This window comes from Diospyros lotus, chromosome 10 (assembly GCF_014633365.1).
Source record: "Diospyros lotus cultivar Yz01 chromosome 10, ASM1463336v1, whole genome shotgun sequence".
In the NCBI taxonomy this organism is placed as follows: Eukaryota; Viridiplantae; Streptophyta; class Magnoliopsida; order Ericales; family Ebenaceae; genus Diospyros; species Diospyros lotus.
This window is the reverse complement of record NC_068347.1, coordinates 24,193,226-24,213,793: the sequence shown is the minus strand read 5'-3', so window position 1 is coordinate 24,213,793 and position 20,568 is coordinate 24,193,226. Positions and strand designations below refer to the sequence as shown.

General features: G+C 39.7%; 1 protein-coding gene across 2 annotated transcripts; it reads left to right on the top strand.

Moving 5' to 3' along the window:
- The first annotated feature begins 521 nt into the window (after nt 1-521).
- LOC127811592 (V-type proton ATPase subunit e1) lies at nt 522-20,394 on the top strand. Of its 2 annotated transcripts, none has more exons than XM_052351592.1 (4): nt 522-689; nt 832-968; nt 1,908-1,955; nt 20,033-20,394. In XM_052351592.1, exons 2-4 carry the CDS (start codon nt 871-873, stop codon nt 20,097-20,099), a joined length of 213 nt encoding a protein of 70 aa, XP_052207552.1. In that variant the 5' UTR covers nt 522-689; nt 832-870; the 3' UTR covers nt 20,100-20,394. The 2 variants fall into 2 exon arrangements, with proteins under 2 accessions (XP_052207552.1, XP_052207553.1); XM_052351593.1 differs by having other exon boundaries at nt 536-695.
- The last annotated feature ends 174 nt before the right edge of the window (nt 20,395-20,568 follow it).

Sequence of the window (20,568 nt, the reverse complement as noted above, 5' to 3'; positions counted from 1 at the left end):
ATTTTAGTCTTTAAACTTTTTTGATCTTTTAATGAGCATTTGCTCATGAAACATTATCAAGTCTTCAGTATTTATTAATATGTTTCTTCGTTTTGCTTGCCTAGTTTTGCTGCCTTTTTTCTCAAAATTTATATTTAAATAGATTTTATAAATCTTAATGTTTTGCTTATTGTATATAAATATTAAAATCGAGACTTAGTCTAATCAAATTTTATTTTATTAAGTTGGATTGATTTTGTTTTATCGATTAATTTTAAATTTAAAATTTCCAATCCAATTATAACTAATGCAGTTTCCCAGTTAATATAAAAATTAGAATTAATCCTACCGTGAGCTCAACTAAGTTGCAAATATGGGGGTTAAACCATAGGCTAGCCCTTTGATTGTTGGGTCGGGCCTACGGGAAAATAATTTTTCCAAACAAGTAATGGGCCGGGCCAATCTTATTATTGAAAGATGAATTAGGACTCTCCTCTTGGGCTGGGCCTATCCAAATTATTCGAGACCGAATCATGTTCCTGTGGACGGAGAAGAGTTCATGAGACAGACTATTTCGTTAATCAGCTAATCGACGAAAGCCAGGCCGAACTTTCACAGCCCCTAGTTCCCGCCGACGGAGAACCGCGGCCGATTCGATCGCCGGAGATTTGCCGTTCTCTTCACCTAACCCGCATACACATCCTTTCTATGTACAGGCTTGTGTTCAATTTCATATTTGCTGTCTCTTTTCCTGTTTTCGATTTGGTGAATTTTCCGGATTTGCAGTTTGCGAACTGGATGTGACAATGCCTTGTCAGATCGAATCGTAATGTATTTATTATTTCTTTGTAGAGTTTGGTTTGGCTTCTCCATTGGTGAAATCGAATCAGGATGGGGTTTTTCGTGACTACCCTCATTTTCGCGGTGATTGGAGTCATTGCGTGTCTCTGTACCAGAATCTGCTGCAATAGAGGGCCTTCCACGAATCTGTACGTTTTTCAACTGCTCTCTGTCTCTGTCTGTCTCGATCCTTTTCCCCTGGATTTGCTAATTGAATTTTTCTTATGCGGCAGCCAGTTTGATTTTACTTGCTACGTGGATTAGGCTAATTACTTTGCTATTTGCTCAACTAAGTATCAATAGCAATTGTAACCAGTTCACGATTTGTCTAGAGAAAAAAGCGACAATTTGGTTTTGACTCTTATTTGTCTAGGGAGGTGCGTTTAGAAACAGATATCATTAGCCTAATCTTTGGTTGGTATGAAAGTAGCCTTCTATTGGTTTCTCAAACACAATCCTTCATTCAACTTTTCTTGTACAGGAACTCGTGAAGTGTCTAGTTTTATGAGATACTTTTTATACCATTTTGCAAGTTCCATATTTAGATGTCCAGTATATTAAATGTTTATATTGGGTTAATTTTCCCAGGATTGGAATGTTTAACTGTTAACTGGACTGAGTAGAGCTGGTGAAGTTCTATTTGTGTGTGTTTGGTGGGTGTGGGTGGGTGTGTGTGTGTTGGGGGGGGGGGGGGGGGGGGGGGGGGGGAGATGTTGATGTCACGTGAGAGAATGAGCTTGATTTACATTACGTATTGCTTGTGGTGGGGAGGAGCTTGTATTATTCCATATCTTATTGGTTGGTCAGCATCCTTTCCATATACTGGTATTCTCCTTTTTCCTATTGCTTGTTGAGGCTATGAATTGGATATTTAGATATGCGTGCTTCATTGAGTTTCTTAAGAAAACTCAGGAAGAAATCTTGTTGACCTTACTTTGGGTAATTTATTTCAGTTATGATGTTGAATTATTCATGTTTTTCACCTTGACCTGCATATTTAGCATGTATTATGTGATGCAGCTTCCAACCAAGCATTTTTTTCTTAATTCCTTGATAACTAATTTTGTGTTTGGTTACTTGATTTCCAGGCTCCACCTAACACTGGTTGTTACTGCAACTGTATGCTGTTGGATGATGTAAGTGTAGTTTTATGTGGAACTTCTTTCTTTCAGCACCAAAATATGTTCCATACAAATTGGATCTCATGGCATCCTTTAAACTCTTTTTGACACTGTGATCATGGATCTCAGAACATTTTTATTTACATTCTGTTTTTGATGTAACAATATGATGGTATGTCAATATGTTGGATAACTCCATGAAAATAGAGGTCAGATACCCAAAGCCCAGCAGCACGCGTTCCATATAATTTTCAAAGATATCCAGAGGTAAATCATTTAATAAAGAATTGAAACCACTATTAAGTAGCAAGTCAAGTTGGTCACCACATGAAACAAAGGTTCTTTAGACTTTGACTACCCCAAGCAAAAGGAGTATTAAAGTGTCTTGAGGCTTTAAAAGTTCATAGCGTCTCTGAAGAGCTGTATGGAAACAACATTGAACTACAAAAGAAATAGATTTGAGCCTGGGAGCAGCCATCATGTGAAAATATTGCTAAAGCTATTTTATCTGTGATCTATTGCCTGTGTTAGCCAGTCCAGCATGTATGATAACCACCTTGTTCCTTTTCTTGATGGTGAAAACTGCTCGGGTGAATGTTCCAGAATCTTTTAGTACTAATACCCCATCCCTTGGTGACTATTCTCAGCTGGTTAATTTTTCCCTGTGGTTTTTGTGTATGGCTTGATGGTTTAGTAACACTATGTGAAGAACATATAGACCTTAATTTGAATGATACCTTTGCCAGCTTTGGCAGTTACATGGAGAAAATTTATTGGAAATGGCTGTACTTTGTACAGCTATTTTCTAGGGTATCTGCCACCTGGAAAAAGCTTAATTAACAGCAAGGATTGTATAGTGGAAATTGATTTTTGCTGTTTTGTCATTCCTGGTTGGAACTGCATGTGGCCATGGTTGAATTTCTCTCTCAAGTTGAAACTTTCTCTTTAGTGTTTTACAACAATTTGATGAGAATGAGGTCCCTTGTTTTTATGAAGTACTCAGACCAAAATGTTTGGAACTCCTTGTTAGTAAGCTGTCTTGTCCCTTAAAGTTAGGTGGCATGTGATAGGGTGGAGGATAAGTGGGGTAGTCAATACCTCCTAATAAAATGTTGATGATGCTATCGTGAAGCATCACCAGCAAGTGGTGTTGAATAACTAGAGCAATCTAGAGCAGAGAGAAGGTGGATCTAAAATGTGGTTGAGTTTATATATCTATGGAGAACTGAAGAACCATTGTTGATTAATGGAGGCGGTTATATAGGAAGGGTCACCATTTTAAGTTGCTGGCAAGTGGCAACATTCTATTTGGCAGTGCAAGAGATATTAGTCTAGTCTTTTAAGGGGTATGTCACAGAACTAGCAGATCCCCTCGTGTGGTACCCCAACTCCTGAGGAATAGAGAGGAGGGGCAAACTTATGTAACCCTTGGGCTACATGCTTCTAACATGAAATATAAAGCATCCAAATAGTTACCTGCACTCATAGCCAATATATTAATAAACCTGCAGGAATATTGAAACTTGAAAGACCACCCTCAATGCAAGGTTGGGCCTTGGCACCAGGGAGTCATGGTCTGTGACAAGTAGAATTAAACTGATTCCCAAAATTCCTTCCTAGACATTCCTTTAGTGTCCCAGGAATTGTGGAACATGAGAAATTGATCATAATATGCCAAGGACACATGGCCTAGGGATAGCTGGTCAATTCTATGTGGTTAAAGACCTGTTAGTCAAATGCTCTTAGTTAGTAATGGGAATAGTGGCCTTGATATCTCTAGAGTTGAGTCAGCCAATTGAGCATGCAGTAAGACATGGTTCGTGGTATCAACTTTACTAGTTTGAAGTCCCTTGAGGAGAAATAGGGCTAGCCACCATATTGATGCCTCTAGCTCTAGCCTCCAACCCACAAGGCCATAGTTATCTTGCAAGGGGAGGGGGATCCTTAGCTCTTAAACCTAGCCAATGGCAATGGTGGAGAACCAAATGCAAAACATGTTGCTTAGAAAGAGGTTGGCCATGAAGATTTTTGATAGCATTAAAAATTGCACAATCAAAGAGTTTGTGTGGTGTAGAAATTGCCACAATTAGAGAATTTTGGCTTTCTAAAGGGGTGTTGTGGCTTGAGAACTATTGGAGGCCAAGGTATTGTTAGTTGTCAAAGGCGCAAGTGACACAACGTGTAGTTCTTATGTAAAGAAAACACACAAAAAAACCCTTAAAATAATAAGTTTCAAGTACCCTTAAGAGAACAAACTTCAACAACCAAAGCTGGACTCTCAACTAGGCGCAAGAACCGAAGCTGCTTGCTGGAAAAAATCGAAATGGTTTGCTGGAATTTATTGAATAAAAAACTGATTACAACCCCTAGTTTCTAGGTATATTTATAATGGATAATCCATCTAATACTTGTGAACAAAATCCAACTAGAATAAAATTATCCAACTAGAATCCTAATAGAAATAAAACCTTAATCAAACATGAAGTAGAATCTTAAAATTTATGAAGTTTCGCTATTGTTCTAGCGCTACTATTTGGGCTGTTATTGTTCTAGCACCACTGTTTGGGCCAGTTTTGGGTTGCCTGGTGTCATAGACCAAGGGTATGATTGTAATTAGAGGTGAGTAGTGGCATTGATGTAATAAAACAGGGAAGGATAATTCAAAAGGCGTGCGCATGGGCAGATTCCCTAACTGCTACACCAAGTCTTGTAAACCCTCTACAAATAACAAATAAGTCGAGGATGGGGAATTATGTGAGGATTATACCAGAAATTCCTTTCCCTCTCATTTCTCAATTCTCTCTTCTCTAGCTCTATTCTCTAATTTCTCCCTATCTCTCCTTCTCAATCCTTCCCGCCTTTGCCTGTTCTTCCAAATTTACGGAAGAATTCCTACTGTCAGACCAGAAACTGACATTTGGTATCAAAGTTAACGACCTAGTAGAGGTGATGGCTGACGAAACGTGTGCTAAGCAGATGGAGAAGAGATTGGACGCGATCAAATTAGGATTGCAACAGCACCAGGAGCAGGTGGATGACAGAATGGAGACGATGGAGTTGGGAATTCGAAACACTCAAGAGGAGATCCACCGGAGTAGAACGGAATTCAAGAAGAATTCGCTGGACTCAGCCAGAAATTGACGGCAGCTTTGAGCATGTTTGTTCAACAGCCAAATGTCAATTTGCTAACTAATTTTCCCCCGAGGACAACATCGACACCTATCTTGACTTCATCGGTGAACAGAGTGTGACCTCAAGAGCCAAGGTGTGGAGGAGATCAAGCTGAATTAGGAGAAGGAGTGAATCACAGGTATTATGGAGGGATTAATCCACCCCATTTTGGTCCGAGAATAGAGATTTCGACCTTTGATCGGGACAGGCCAAGGCGGTGGATACGCCAATGTGAACGAATGTTCTATCAACATCGAGTTGTTGAAGGTGATAAGGTATGTATGGTTGATTCCTACTTAGATGATGTGACGGATGCATGGTTAAAAAATTGGAGCCATGGTAGGATGGATTTGAGTTGGTCGGAGTTTGTTAGCCAACTGTGCTGGAGGTTTGGAAAGAAGACCAGATCTGATGTAATTGAGGAGTTTAACAAATTGAATCAGAATGGAACGGTGGAGGAATACCAAATTAGATTCGAGGAGTTGAGGTCCTTACTCTCATTGTCCCATCCCTACTTAGATGAGGAATATTTTGTTTCAAGCTTTATAAGTGGGCTAGAAGAGTTAATTAGGCCGACAGTTAAGATGTTGTACCCCACAACTGTGGCACAAGCGGTTGAACAAGCTCACCAACATGAGCTATCGATGGAGGCCTTTGCTAGTAGACATAGGTTGTCATCTAAAAGTAGCCGGGAGGATCACACCTATGGGGGGTATCACAAGGGTAATAATTCACAATGGCTGAGAGGAGGACCCACAAGTAAGGTCATTCAACTTGTACAGCCAAGGAACCTAACGGTGGACCAAAAGAGACAGTTAGGGCTATGTTTTCATTAAGGAGAGAAGTATGGACAGGGCCACCAGTGTAAGAATCTCCTCCTAACTATGGAAGGACAGGAGGAAGAAGAAGTGGAGGAAGCTAGGACAGAAGGAAATGAAGAGGTTCTTGAGGGGAATGAAGGTGGTGAAATTTCCATGCATGCTCTGCAAGGCCAAGCAGCTGGTAGGGTCATTAAGGTGAAGGGGTTGGTCCGGAAAAGGAATCTAGTAGTGTTGATCAACAATGGCAGCACTCATAGCTTCCTAGATGAGGCAACCACCAAGAGCCTGCAGTGCGACCTACAAGAAACTCCCCCTCTATCAGTCCTAATAGCCAATGGGACTAAGATGGTAAGTCAACTCAGGTGTATGGGATTCAAGTGGCTAATGAGTGGGCGTGAATTTTTGGCTGATTTGAGAATACTCAAGTTGGGAGGGTGCTATGTTGTTTTGGGGGTAGATTGGATGAAGACAATAAGCCCCTTGGTGTTTGATTTTAACACCCTGGAGGTCACCTTTAACTGGGAGGGCTAACAAGTGATTTACATGGTAGTTAGGAAACTGGGGAATGTAAGGCCGTTTTGGGGAAAAGAAATCAAAAGCTGCTGGAACAGGGGAGTACAATCGTGGGATAACTATATTCAATTTATGCGGTGGACGTGGGGGTAAGGGCAATTGGAGATCAAAAGCATGCCTCATACGGGGATAATCCCTTGAAAGTTGAGGACAGTAAGGTACATCCTCTTAGACCCATTCACAATTTGTTAAATGGAATTTGATGATCTATTTGCCACACCCCAAACCCTTCCACCCCATCGAATCCTTGACCACTCCATTCACCTTAAACCCAACAGTGAACCAGTAAACCTAAAAACCTACCGATACTCTTCTATACAAAAGGCAGAAATAAAAAACTTATAAGAGATATGTTATCCAAAAACCTGGTATAACCAAGCCAAAGCCCATATGCCTCACTAGTCCTCCTAGTAAAAAAAAAAATGGCACTTGGAGGTTCTATGTGGATTATAGGCAGTTTAACTCACTAACCATCAAGACTCAATTCCCTATTCCCATTATTGAAGATATGTTGGACAAATTAACCAGAGCATCCATTTTTTCTAAGCTTGATTTGACCTCCGGTTACCACCAAATTAGAATGAACCCGGTTGATTGCCCTAAGACTGCTTTTAAAACCTATCATGGGCATTACGAATTCTTGGTAATGCCCTTTGGCCTAACTAATGCTCTTGCTACATTTCAAGTATTAATGAACCATATCTTTGCTCCCTATCTGTGTAAATTCGTATTGGTATTTTTCGATGGCATCCTCATATACAGCTCCACCCTAGACCAACACCTATCTCATCTCAAGCTGGCATTTTAGATCCTTAGATTCCATAAGTTGTATGTGAAAAGGTCTAAATGTTCATTCGTAGAAGAGAAGGTTAAGTACTTGAGCCATGTCATATCTAGACATGGAGTTAGTACTGATCCTCACAAGATTGAAGCTATGAAGAATTGGCCCCGACCTAAGACCCTGAAGGAACTGAGAGGATTTTTAGGCCTTATTGGGTACTGTAGACAGTTTATAAAAGGCTACGGGGTGATTAGCAAGGCTCTAACTAATCTGCTAAAGAAGAATAGTTTCGGTTGGGGACCGGGAGCAGAGAAAGGATTTGAATCTCTTAAAGCAGCCATGACTCAGGCCCCAACATTAGCTCTACCAGATTTTTCCAAGGAGTTTATTTTGGAAACAGACGCATGTGACATCGGTATAGGGGTTGTGCGTAGCCAAGAAGGAAGACCGGTGACCTATCTAAGTCAAGCATTGGCCCCAAGACACGTGGGGTTGAGTATATATGACAAGGAGCTACTGGCAGTATTAATGGCTGTGGAAAAATGGAGATATTACTTAGAAGGCAAGAAATTCACCATTAAGATAGACCATGAGAGTCTAAAATTCTTATCCCAACAAAGAGTACATAATCAGTTACAGAGAAAGGGAATTACCAAACTTATGGGATTTGACTTCATCATTCTCTACCGTAAAGGGAAAGAGAACAGAGCAGCTGATGCTCTATCAAGGAGAGATGGTACAGCCTCTTGTCTGGCCATCTCGGCCTTAGTTCCAGATTGAGTGCAAGACATTACCCACAACTATAACCAGACTCCGTGGATCAAAGAGTTGCTTACTAAGATCTTAGTGCAGGCAACTTCTAACCCTAACTACCAATTAAAAGGTGGACTATTGAGGTTCTAAAACAAAGTGGTTATTGGGAATGACAAACAATTGAAGAAGAAGATCCTCCAGTGCCTACATGACTCCCCATGGGTGGACACTCAGGACTCAATGTAACTTACCAACGGGTCAAACAACTTTTCTGCTGGAAGGGGTTAAAGAAAGACGTGACCAGGTTTGTCATGGAATGCACTACCTGTCAAAGGTGCAAACATGAGCAAATCCCTTATTCGGGCCTCCTACAATCGTTGGAAATGCCATCCCAAGCGTGGGAACTGATTTCAATGGACTTTATCAAGGGATTACCAAAATCAGAGGAGGCTGACACTCTATTGGTGGTGGTGGTCAAATTGACTAAATTCAGCCATTTCCTCACGTTGGCTCATCCGTTCACAGCCATTGAAATGGCTAGGAAATTGATGGATTCGGTCTTTAAAATACATGGCTTACCTAAGGCTGTAGTGTCTAATCGTGATAAGGTCTTTGCCAACCAATTTTGGAAGACCTTATTCCAGGGGCTAGGAATCAAGCCACATCTGTCCTCTGCCTACCATCCTGAGACAGATGGGCAGATTGAGAGAGCCAATCAATGTCTCAAGACTTATCTTAGGTGCTTGTGTGTCTCTAAGCCAAGAAGTTGGAGTAGATGGGTAGCTCTAGCCCAATGGTGGTATAACACCAACTATCATACAGCACACAAAAAGACCCCTTTCGAAGCTCTGTTTGGGTACCTGCCCCCCATCATTCCGACTGTAATGCACTATTCTCTCACGGAAACATCAGTTGATCAGTATTTGAAGCACAGACAAGAAACTCTACTAACCATTGAGCAGGAATTGGCCCTTGCACATCAAAGAATGAAGCAGTTGGCAGATAAACATCAAACAGAAAGGCAGTTTGAAGAAGGGGAGGAGGTCTATCTAAAGGTCAAAAGGTTCCAACAACACCTTTTCCGCAAAGGGTCAATCTCTAAACTCAGTCCCAAGTTCTATGGGCCATTCAAAATCTTGGCTAGGGTGGGTCCTGTAGCTTACCGTCTCCAGTTGCCTGAGGGAGTGGGACTTCACCCGGTGTTCCATGTCTCGCTCCTAAGGAAGTCTATCGATCCGACAGACGTAGCAAGTAGTGCATTGCCACTACCAATTGAAGACATAGAAGAGGAGGGTAAACCCTTGGCAGTGCTTGACAAAACGGTGATCTACAACGAAACTGCTCCATTGACTCAAGTCCTCGTGCAATGGTCTCACTTACACCCGGACAACACCAATTGGGAGTATCTCCCTAACCTCCTGCAACGGTTTCCCAGGATGACAAGGCTACTTTAATTTCTTGGGGACAAGAAAGGTTTTAGGGGGGGGGGGAATTGTCATAGACCAAGGGTATGATTGTAATTAGAGGTGAGTAGTGGCATTGATGTAATAAAATAGGGAAGGATAATTCAAAAGGTGCGCGCATAGGCAAATTCCCTAACTGCCTTGCCAAGTCTTGTAAACCCTCTATAAATAACAAATAAGTCGAGGATGGGGAATTATGTGAGGATTATACCACAAATTCATTTCCCTTTCATTTCTCAATTCTCTCTTCTCTAGCTCTATTCTCTAATTTCTCCCTATCTCTCCTTCTCAATGCTTCCCGCCTTTGCCCGTTCTTCCAAATTTACGGAAGAATTCCTACTGTCAGACCAGAACCTAACACCCAGTTTGGGTCGAGTCGGCTTTGGGCTAAGTCTTGATTGGTGACCGCATCATTCACCTCCACTTGAGAAGAATTCGTCCTCAAATTATGATCCGGTATGACAACTCAACATCTGACAAATGCAAAGAAAAATCAGCAATATTGAATGTTTTGGAAATACCCATATGATTAGGCAAATCCACAACATAAGCATTGTCATTGACCTTCTTTGTAATCTTGTAAGAACTATACTTCTTTGGTTTGAGTTTGTTTTGCTTCCTGTTAGAATCCATTCATTCTTCAAGAATATCATAATTTCATCTCCAACCTCAAATACCTTGTGCTTCCTATGCTTGTCAACTATCACCTTGTGCAACTTTTGCTTGACATCCTCTTGAATCGCTTGAACTTACCCGGCTAAATCACTAGGTACAACACTAAAATCTAGTACCTTTGGCAACTTTACCACATCCAATGCATGATTAGGAACTTTCATGTATACGATGGAAAATGGCAATCTTCTTGTTGAACTATGCATGACGTTGTTATAGGCAAACTCTTCAGGAACCACATTGTGAAATTCCTCGAAAAATCCCTACACCTCCACTGGAATTTGATTCACCTTCAGTAATCTACTCACACTCTCCCCCTTGACAACCAAAAAAGGAACCTCTCGGGTATCCTTACACTCCCTCACAAACTCAGTGTGCTTATGTGTAATGGTAAGAAAATTTCACCCCTCCACTTTAGAAGCTTTGGTTTGGTTCCTTTCCACCATAGGTAACAAAGTATAATGCACACCCTTTTTCTCAAGCTGATATGTGTTCTTCCTACCCGAGTGCTTAACATCCATATCAAATTGCCAAGGCCTCCCAAATAAAATATAGTAAGCATCCATATCAACAATATCACAATAAACTTCGTCAAAATACTTACTAATAGAGAAAGGCACCCTGCAGCATTTATCCACACGTATGCCATCAACTTCTTTAATCCATCCAATCATTTAAGGGCTTGGATGTTTTTAGGAATTAGTTGCATCATTGCCACCACGTCTCTTCCTATAATATCCTCCTGACTTTCACTATCAATAATCAGCTCAAAGATTTTTCCTTTCACCGTACACCTTGTGCGAAAAAGCTTATGTCGCTAAGTAGTATCTTCATTCTTTTGAGATAGCATTAACTTCCTCACTACACAAGTATACTCTTCATGTCCATACGCTTCTTCGTCATCCTGCCCATCAAGCCTGCAATATACTTCCTCTTCAACAACATCTTCCTCTTCTCTTTTTATAATATTAATTTATTTTCTCCTTGGGCAATCACTAGACTCGTGCCCAACCTCATTGCACTTGAAACACTTTAAGAGAACAGGCTTTGCATAAGGGTTATTGGATTTTGGAAGATTAAAAGTAGTACCTCGAGTGTTTCCCCCTGTTGTAGCCTTATTTGGGTTGACTGTATTAGGTGGATTGCAATGTTGCATTCCCTGAACCGACTTGCCTCTGTCAAAAGCTGCTTGTTTATTTTCATTCCCACTATACCGGCGATAGTTGTCATTACAAGCTCTCTCACTCAACATTAACTCAACCTTTAAAGCTAAGTTCATTGCTTCTTGCACATTCAAGACCATCTGAACCCCAATTTTATCACGAATAGCAGGCTTCAATCCATCCAAGTAATGAGTTGCTTGTTGATTGTCACTTTCTGATAATTTGTTTCTCTCTACCAATCTTAGAAACTCAAAAGTATATTCATTCACACTCTTCATTCCCTGTGCATTGTTCATAATCAGGGGGTAAAAACCTACCTCTTAACAGCTGTTTCATTTGTCTTCATGTCTAAACTGGGTGTCGACCTTCCCTCAATCTCGTCTCTCTCAGTCACTCCCACCAAACAGATGCACTGCCCTTCAATTTGTAAGTTACTAACTTGACTTGTTGTTCATCTGGGATCTCCATGTATTTGAAAAATCGATAAACCTTAGTGATCTAATCCAGGAACCCCTCAATATCAAGATCTCCACTAAAGGTAGAACTATCAACCTTTAGTTTATACACATCATTGCCCCAATGGTTGTGTTGATGCGCATTCCTCTTAATCCCTCTACCACCAGGGTTAGCTATTGCTCGACCAAGATCATACTCTTCATCACTATCTTCAATCATTGGTCTTCTAGGATTAACAAGGACATGATTAATGGGTGGTCTTCCCACTCCGTCTTGATTCACCCCATTATTCAAGTTCTTATCATCATCAACTCGTGGTGGGGCACCTAACTAGTTGTTGATTTGCTCCAATTGTTGTTGAATAGTACGAGTTACTTCCCGCTGTTCTTCGATTGCTCTCCAAACCGCGGACAACCCTTGATCACTGTCATGAGGCCAGTTGCTACCGTTACCTTCAAGATTGGCCATCTGCTTGGTTGATTAACCGCTCTGATACCACCTGACGCAGAGTGTAGCGCGTGTGTAAAGAAAATACACAAAAAAACCCTTGAAACAATAAGTTTCAAGTACCCTTGAGAGAACAAACTTCAACGGTCAAAGCTAGACTCTCAACTAAACGCAAGAACTGAAGCTACTTGCTGGAAAAAATCATACTAGTTTGCTGGAATTTATTGAATAAAAAACTTATTACAATCCCTAACTTCTAGGTATATTTATAGATTTTGGCTAATCCATCTAATACTTAGAAACAAAATCCAACTAGAATAAAATCATCCAGTTAGAATTCTAATAGAAATAAAACTCTAATCAAACATGAAGTAGAATTCTAAAACAAGTAGAATCCTAAAACTTATGAAATATTAAAATATTGTTTCGGTACCATTGTTTAGGCCAGTTCTGGGCTGCCCAGTTTGGGTCAGGTCGGCCTTAAGCTAGGTCTTGATTGGTGACCGCATCAGCAAGGCACATTGAGGTGCAAATTAATGTTTGGGGCCTAGGCGCAAGGCGAAGTGCGAGCCTTAGGCATGAGGCGCACATTTATTCACAATGCTTATAAAATACTTATACACTACTCTTTTTAATATGTACCTATAAGGAGGTAGGTGCAAACTTATAAAATCATAAATGACAAATAACCAACCGTTATAATAACAACTAGGGTAAATTGACCATACACCTCTTGAACTTTGGCTATTTGACTTAAACTCCTCCTAAACTTTAGAATTCACCCAATTTGTCCCTAAAATTTCCAAAATTAGCTATAACACCCCCTCCATTGCTAATAGTGTAAGTAAATTCACTATACACCCCCTAAACTTTAGTTCTTTAGCTCGGACATATAATACTTTGTATTACTTAGTTTTTTTATGGTATATTATTTATAAGCTGAAATTCACTCAAAGAATTTGATTGTGAATTTTAGAGAACTAATTCATTTGAATCACCTTGATTAGGAATAATCAAGTGGTTAAGGTGAAACAAGCTAATGGGACGACGTGTTAGCTAGGTAAGACTCAGGAATCTCCTAAGAAATCTCGAGAGCACGAGGAAGTTAAAGCTTGAAAGTTAGGATCAAAATTAGAAAGAAATGCTAGGAAATTTAAAAGGGGGCACTTATGGAATTTTGGAAACTTGTGGGGGCCCAAAAAAAATTAAAGAGGGACCCAAATGAACTAAGGAGAATTTAGAATGGGTCCATGTGAGGTTATTTAAAGTTTAGTGAAGTAAGATGAAATTATGGGATAATTGTGTAATTAAGCAAAGTATATATATATATGTGTGTGCATAGTGGGTTTCGCCAGAAAAAAGAATGAGAAGAACTGGAAGAAAAAAGAAAGAAAAGGAAGAAAGAAGAAGCTGGAGGGTTCGCAGGGAACCAGGAGGAGCTGCCAGTGAAGGAGACTGCCGGAGGTGGCTGGAGCAGCGCCCGAAAATGCAGGAAGCAGCAGCTTGCCAGAAAACAGTGAAACCAGATTCCAGTGAACTTTTCTCCAATTTCCAGTAAGATTTTGAGCTTGAAATTTCTCAAGGAAGACTCCTAGTACCTGTTTTCTCCTGTATTGACTTATATGAGTGAAGGATTAGCAAGATATTAGGTTCAGAAAAAGTTTAATAATTGGACAGATTGACTCAGAAAACAGGGCTGTTTTCCAGTGAGTTTGATTTCCAGTTTTTGCTTGATTTCTTTCCAATTTCTTACTGTTTTTAGCTTCAATCAGGTCTCTTGATCAATGATTCAGGGTTGGAAGTGAGGAATTTGCAAGAAATTGAAAGAATTTGAAGTTTAAGGAGTTGCTAAATTTGGCCATGGGGTCTTTGTGCTATTTTTATAAAATCCAGGGGCTGTAATGCAATTAATTGAAAGTTTAAGGTGCTGAAATGAAAGAAGGTAAGAAAATAGAGGTTGTGGTGTAGTTGAATGTGAAAAATTTTGGGGTTTGTGGTATTTTTGGAAATATTAAGGGTCTTGGTGTAATTCTTGGAAAATAATAGGCTAAATGGTTTATTATGAAGTCTTTAGGGCCTTAACATGATTAAGGTGCAGTTTTTGGGATTAAATGAGGTTTTGGTAAAGTATGAGCTCAAAATGCAAATTTTATAAAATTTAGGGCTAAGATGCAAATTAGGAAAGTAAAAGGGTTTTATGTACATATTGGATGGTTTTGGGGCCCTAGTGTTCATTTAAAAAGTGTTTGGGCATAAATGAAACCTCTGGATGAGAATAAGTCAAAACATGTAATTTCTAGAAGTTTGAGGGTTAAAGTGAGATTTTCAAGGAATTTGAGGGTAAATATGATGTTGTTGCTCGATTACAACAATAAATTTATAGATGGAAAACCGCCTTAAGAGGACTCACGTGTAAACTATCCAAACAATGGGTGACTATTAAAAGCGATGGGTGACTTTCTCGGGGTGGAGTGGCAGCGATGGATGACTCTTCCAAGGGTAGCAACAGTGATGGATGACTTTCCCGGGAGTAGCGACAGCAATGGATGAGTCTCACTGGTGGATTGAGAACGATAGATGACATGTCTAAAAAGAAGATCGGTTAGGGGCGTAGGTGAAGATCCCTGCACAGGTCCTTCGATGCTTAAGTTAGCATCTCGAAAGTATAGAGTAGTCGAATATAAGAAGGAAATGCGAGTGTGGGAGATAGTCTACCAAATTGGGGGGAGGACTCCCTTATTTATAGCGATGGAAGAGACAACCAAGTGTGAAGTGACTTGATTTCTTCGGCAAGTAACTCGGAGGTGGTTTTGATCGGGTCTCACGGGAGTGATGGTGCGCGGATCATGGGCGTGCCCATGGCACCCCCGAGTAGGGGTCACTGGGTGAAGGTCACTCGGGGGTGTGTGCGGGGCACCCCCGTGTAAGGCTCACTCCAGGGTGCAGGCGCGAGCACGGGCGGGCGAGGGGGCCAACAGCGCGCAGGGCCGGGCATGGCTGGGCTGCACATGGCAACATGGGCTCGAGGCACCCCCGTGTCGCGCGAGGATGGGCGATGATGCAGCGGTGCGGGCGCGAGGGTGGTCACCGACACACGCGGGGTTGTTGCTGTGCCTGCATGGCGGGTCGTGGCCATGCACGTGGGGGCTCCCTGCTTGGCCACGTGCCGCTATCTCCTTCCTCCAATTCTTTCGTTTGTTTTCGCTAATTCACTCTGTCCACTTGTTTTGTAGGGCATATCATATGTAATTCCTATGAATTTAAGGGTTTAGCATAAATAAACCCCAAGATGGTTACTTGGTTAGTAATACGACATTTCATGTTTTGTTTGATAGGGACATTAAATCCATGAGAAGGTCACACATGGGAAGACTAGAAAGAAATAGGTCTAGTTTACTGCACTGTTAGTTTTAAAAGCATGCATGAACTACATAGTTAAATGGTACGTGATTAAATTTCCAGCTTCTATGCATTTAAAGTGATTTTTTTAAAGCTTTCATGAGAGTCTATGGCTATAGAAAGTCATTAGTGGCATCGAGGTCAACAGGGCTGTGGTATCCTTGGTTGGGTGGATGAATGCATTCGCAGCAGCTTGAGGGGCCCTCTCAGTTAGACAATTGTCGAGGATATCCAGTCAGTTTAGCCAGAAGTGACCCTCAGCAAACAAGCAAGTTGTTGCATTTCATTGCATATCGTGCCTGAAAATGTTTTTAAACCTTTACTGATTAGCAATGCTCATCATTGCATATTCAACATGCCAGATTCTGCAAGTACCAGCAAAGGGAAGGGCTTAGTCAAGGATTAACCCAGCACTTATTGTGGTCTTTGGGCACCAAAGCTAGTGATAATTTTCATATTGACACAGTCAAGATAAGAGATATCTTGGTCCAATAAGTATCAGTTTTATGGGATTCCAATTTTAGTTGTCTTTCTTAAAATGCACAAGAGAAGAGGACATTTTTTAGTCAACAAAATTATTTAGGTAGTATTTGTTAACCAAGATATAGACCGGAAAAAGTGGGATATAAAAAATATCCCAAACAAAAGTTATTTCTATTGTGTTTATTAAATTTATCTGAAAAGAAGTCATGTGACTTCTTATTTTGTACTTTCCAAATAAATTTATTTCTTCCACTCTTTTGGATAAATTGTTTTAGATCTTACAGATAAGTTATCTTAATGCAACTTTATTTTACTCATTTTAACAAATGTTACCTTAATGTAATCCTTAAATCAAGAAGGATGTTGGACGTGTGTGGGAAGAACACATTGTTGCCTATTTAAAAAAAGAAATGAGATGTTTAAAATATTGTGGAAGCCATAGAAGAATCAAGCTAATGAGTCACATTATGGAACTTTGGGAAACAGTGATTTGACCAAAGGTTAGGAAAAGGAAACAAGATGTCTAAAAATTAATTGGGTTTCATGCTTGGTAGGTCAGCAATGGAAGCAATATACTTGCTTAGATGCCTAAGGTAAAGATATAAGAATAAACAAAAGGATTTAAATATAGTGTTTATAGATTTAGAAAACACTTATAACAAAGCCCCTAGAGAGATCTTATAGAATAAAGGAGTCCGAATTTCTTATATATCAGTTATAAGGACATACTATGGAGTAGAAACACATGTAAGAAAATATGGGGGAAATATTAAGGCTTTTCCAATTGTGGTTGGATTGCATCAAGGATCTCCATTAAGCGTTTCTCTCTTTGCCCTAGTAATGGATGAACTTGTTAAATATATCAAGGTAGAGGTGATTTGATTTATGCTATTTGTAGATGACTTTGTTGGGGTAGATGAGATAAGAAGGCAGGAACTCTTAGCTCGAAATACGGAGGAACACTGTAGAATATAGAGGTTTAAGTTGAGCAGATTGAGAACCAAATATATGGGATGTAAGTTCAAAAGAAATTTAAGTAGAGATGATGTTACAATGAAACTCAAAGATCAAGTCAACCCAGAAAAGGACCAGTTCTTATCTTGGATTAATCATCCAAAAAGATAGGCAGATTAATGAGAATGTTACTCATAAAATTAAAGGTAGAATGGTTAGAATGGAAAAAAAATTGACATTTTATGTGAATAGTAAGATTTCGTTAAAGTTAAAAGGAAAATTTATAAGACATTTATAATGACCAGCAGCAGTAAAGCATCAAATAGAAAAATTATGAGTGTAACAAAGATAGGGATGTTAAATGAATGTGTGGGCTTACAAGAAAAGATAAAATTAAAAGTAAGGTTTTTTGTAATAAGGTTGGAGCAGTTCTTATTAAAGATAAGATACCTACGACACAATTAAGATGATTTAATTATGTGAAAAGATCAATAAAGGCTCCCATGAAAAGAGGGGATAAAATGGAACTTCAATGAAAGAGATGGAGAAAGACTAAGAAAAACTTGGTGACATTTAGATGTGGGTATGATAGAAGTTATAAAGCCCTTCTAAAAGATATGGCATGGATAAAATGATTGGTGAGCTAGAATTCATCAGCCGACCCTACTTATTGAGATTAAAGCTTGATATGTATGATAATGATTACTTTTAGGATTATTTTTATTCTGAATTTTTTGTAGGATTCAGATAATAGATTGGATTATTTTGGAAGAGTTTTTGTTGTTTTAGCTTTTTTAACCTAGGAATATGGTTTATGGGTGTAATCCCCCCCCCCCCCCCCCCCCCCCCAAAAAAAAAAAAAAAACTTCTCCATCAACCAAAACAAAAAAAACGACGACAACTAAGATTGAATGAAATTGATTATTTGACAATTCTCTCCTCTCCTATCTGATTTTTTTTTCTTCTTTCTTCCTTACTTTCTTTTCATTTCCTGTTCTCTGGTTTCTTCCTCTTTTTCTTAGTCTTCTTCTTCTTTCTCCAAAAATCACATCCAGTATCAGAGCACAACTCTGATCGTCTTCAAGCTGCTACAGTCACTGTTAATGTGCTGTTTGTATTTATGGTTATTGTTCTGTTTGCAATGAAAGCTGTCATTGATATTCTAAAGACTCCCACAATCACTGCTTCAGCTGTAGCATCTTGGACAAATTCCTTGTGTGTTGTTGCATCACTGATTTGCTGTTCCTGAGATCATGTCACCTTTGCCATCAGGCTCCCAAAGTTGCCTTTGCCCTTGCTAGAGCCCTAACTGAAGGCAGAACAAACCAACTGTAGAGGTTGTGCAGTGCACAGCCCACTTTCAGCTGAATAAGATGACTTAGAAGTTTTTAGTCCTGTTTGGTTGACAGAATTTGTAAAATACAGGATCTGTTCCTTTATATGGGTAGCGGTCCTATTGTGCAGCCTTATGTTACTCAAGCCTATGTACCAGCATTTCTTATGGAATCTAACCCGTTAGAGGCCTTCACCCAACAAGAAGCCCAACTCATAAATTTTAACCAGACACAAGAGATGTTAGAATACCTCATAAGGATTAATACAGGAATAGGGATCATGATAGGGAGAATAAACGCAAGCACTTCAATTATACTAATTCTACGATGTGTCAGGATGAGCAACTCTTGAAGCACGTTAAGTTAGAGTCCCCCACTTCTGAAGGTCCCCTAGAACTCAGGACTTCTACTCAATGGCATAATGACATGACCAAATCTATTCAAACTAAACCGTCTGGATTAGAATAAAAACCAAATCCAGCTGAATGAAAGATCATCAAAGCATTTTTCCAGAAATTCTCTATTTCTCTCTCTCAGTCTTGCTTTCTCTCTCTCCTACTTCTGTTTTCTCCTTTCACTCCGAATCTTCCTCACATTTCTCCAGTGTTCTAAGAGGCGGCCTAGGTGCCGGCAAGGTGCTAGGCGGCCCCTGGCTGTCGCAAATACCTTCAAATCGCCCCCTTAGGTGCTGGGCCTGATTAATCGGGCCCCGGGCGATGCCTCCCAGACATGCTTTTTGTGCCCAATTTTCCCCTCTCTTTTATATCCTCTCCTCTCGTGACCATGGTTTGGGCTTCTCTGTCACTCAACTCCATCTCCATTCCAGATCAGATGGATGGATCCAAGATCCGACAACCGGATACGAGCAACGATGATGGAACAGCAGGATCTGGCAGTGCTAAAGGAAGGAGACGGTGATGGAACAGTGGCGAAGCAGTGGCGACGATAGTCAATTGGCATGGGTTGACTTGGGCTGTGGTCACACTATAGTTGACAATGGTAGTGATCACCGAAAAAGACCAAACATCCTGCCCCTACTAGGCTTTGATGAGAGCCGAGCATATGATTTGTTTATGACTATATATATATATATATATGTGCACAATATTATATATAATATAATAATTCTAACAATATATAGATATATCATATATGTGATTTGTTTATAATTTTATGATAAATTGTGTATATAAATAGAGATACATTTATTTATATATATAGCCTCTTTATATATATGATTTGTTTATATATATATATATGAACATCTATGTATGTATGTATATTTGGGATAATATAAATTTTAATTAAATAATTTTTTATGCCCTGCCTAGGCATTAGGCCCCAACCTAGCGCCCGACTAGCGCTTAGCGCATTTTAGAACACTATATTTCTCTCTCAGTTCTGCCCTAATTCTCCCAATTAGCAGAGAATTAACCTGGTCAGATCAAAGGACCTGATATAGAATTATGAGTTGGTCTCTAGAATACAAGATGAGAAACGTGGGGAAAACCACTCTCCTATGAATTATGGTTTTCGTTTTTATTTGATGCTAACAGATTAGATTGTTTGTTCCCATGGATCAACTACATTCATTGCTTATTTTTTCTTCTTTTGTGGTGCAGGTGGGCAATCGTGTATCTTGCACAGATGAAACCACTCATAGTCCCAATTTTGAGTGAAGGGGAGTGAAGTATTACGTGCAAAGCATCCATTCGTGGAGGATTCAATGGAAACAAAGAGCCATCTTATTCATCTCATATTTGTATGTAATTTCATTGTCGGTGAATAACTTCAGACTGGTTTTGCTGTATTGTTGTTGGTTGGCACCATGCTGTTAGAACTTCTAGGGGTCTCTCATTTTCAGTTTCAAGATCTGCATGTATGTGAAGCTTGGGTGAAAAAATTTGCTGAGGGGCAGTTTGTATCTTGAAAAGTTAGTAATAATAAATCCACATCACATGAGTGAGAAGAATTACAATGTTCACTGTAAATTGTTTGCAGCCTTCTTTTCTTTTTGCAAATGCCCTCTATCCTATTCTCGTTTCTTTTTCTAATAATTTCACTCACTTTTATAACAAAAAGCACATTTTCACTCTGTTAATTAATTCCTGTAAATGAGACATTATACAGCGTTTTTGTTTTTTTTTATTCAATGAAT

Coding starts and splice junctions, on each gene's coding strand:
- LOC127811592 (XM_052351592.1), top strand. CDS start 871: ATGGGGTTTTTCGTGACTACCCTCATTTTCGCGGTGATTGGAGTCATT. Junction 969..1,907: donor AGAGGGCCTTCCACGAATCT/GTACGTTTTTCA, acceptor CTTGATTTCCAG/GCTCCACCTAACACTGGTTG. Junction 1,956..20,032: donor ACTGTATGCTGTTGGATGAT/GTAAGTGTAGTT, acceptor TTTGTGGTGCAG/GTGGGCAATCGTGTATCTTG.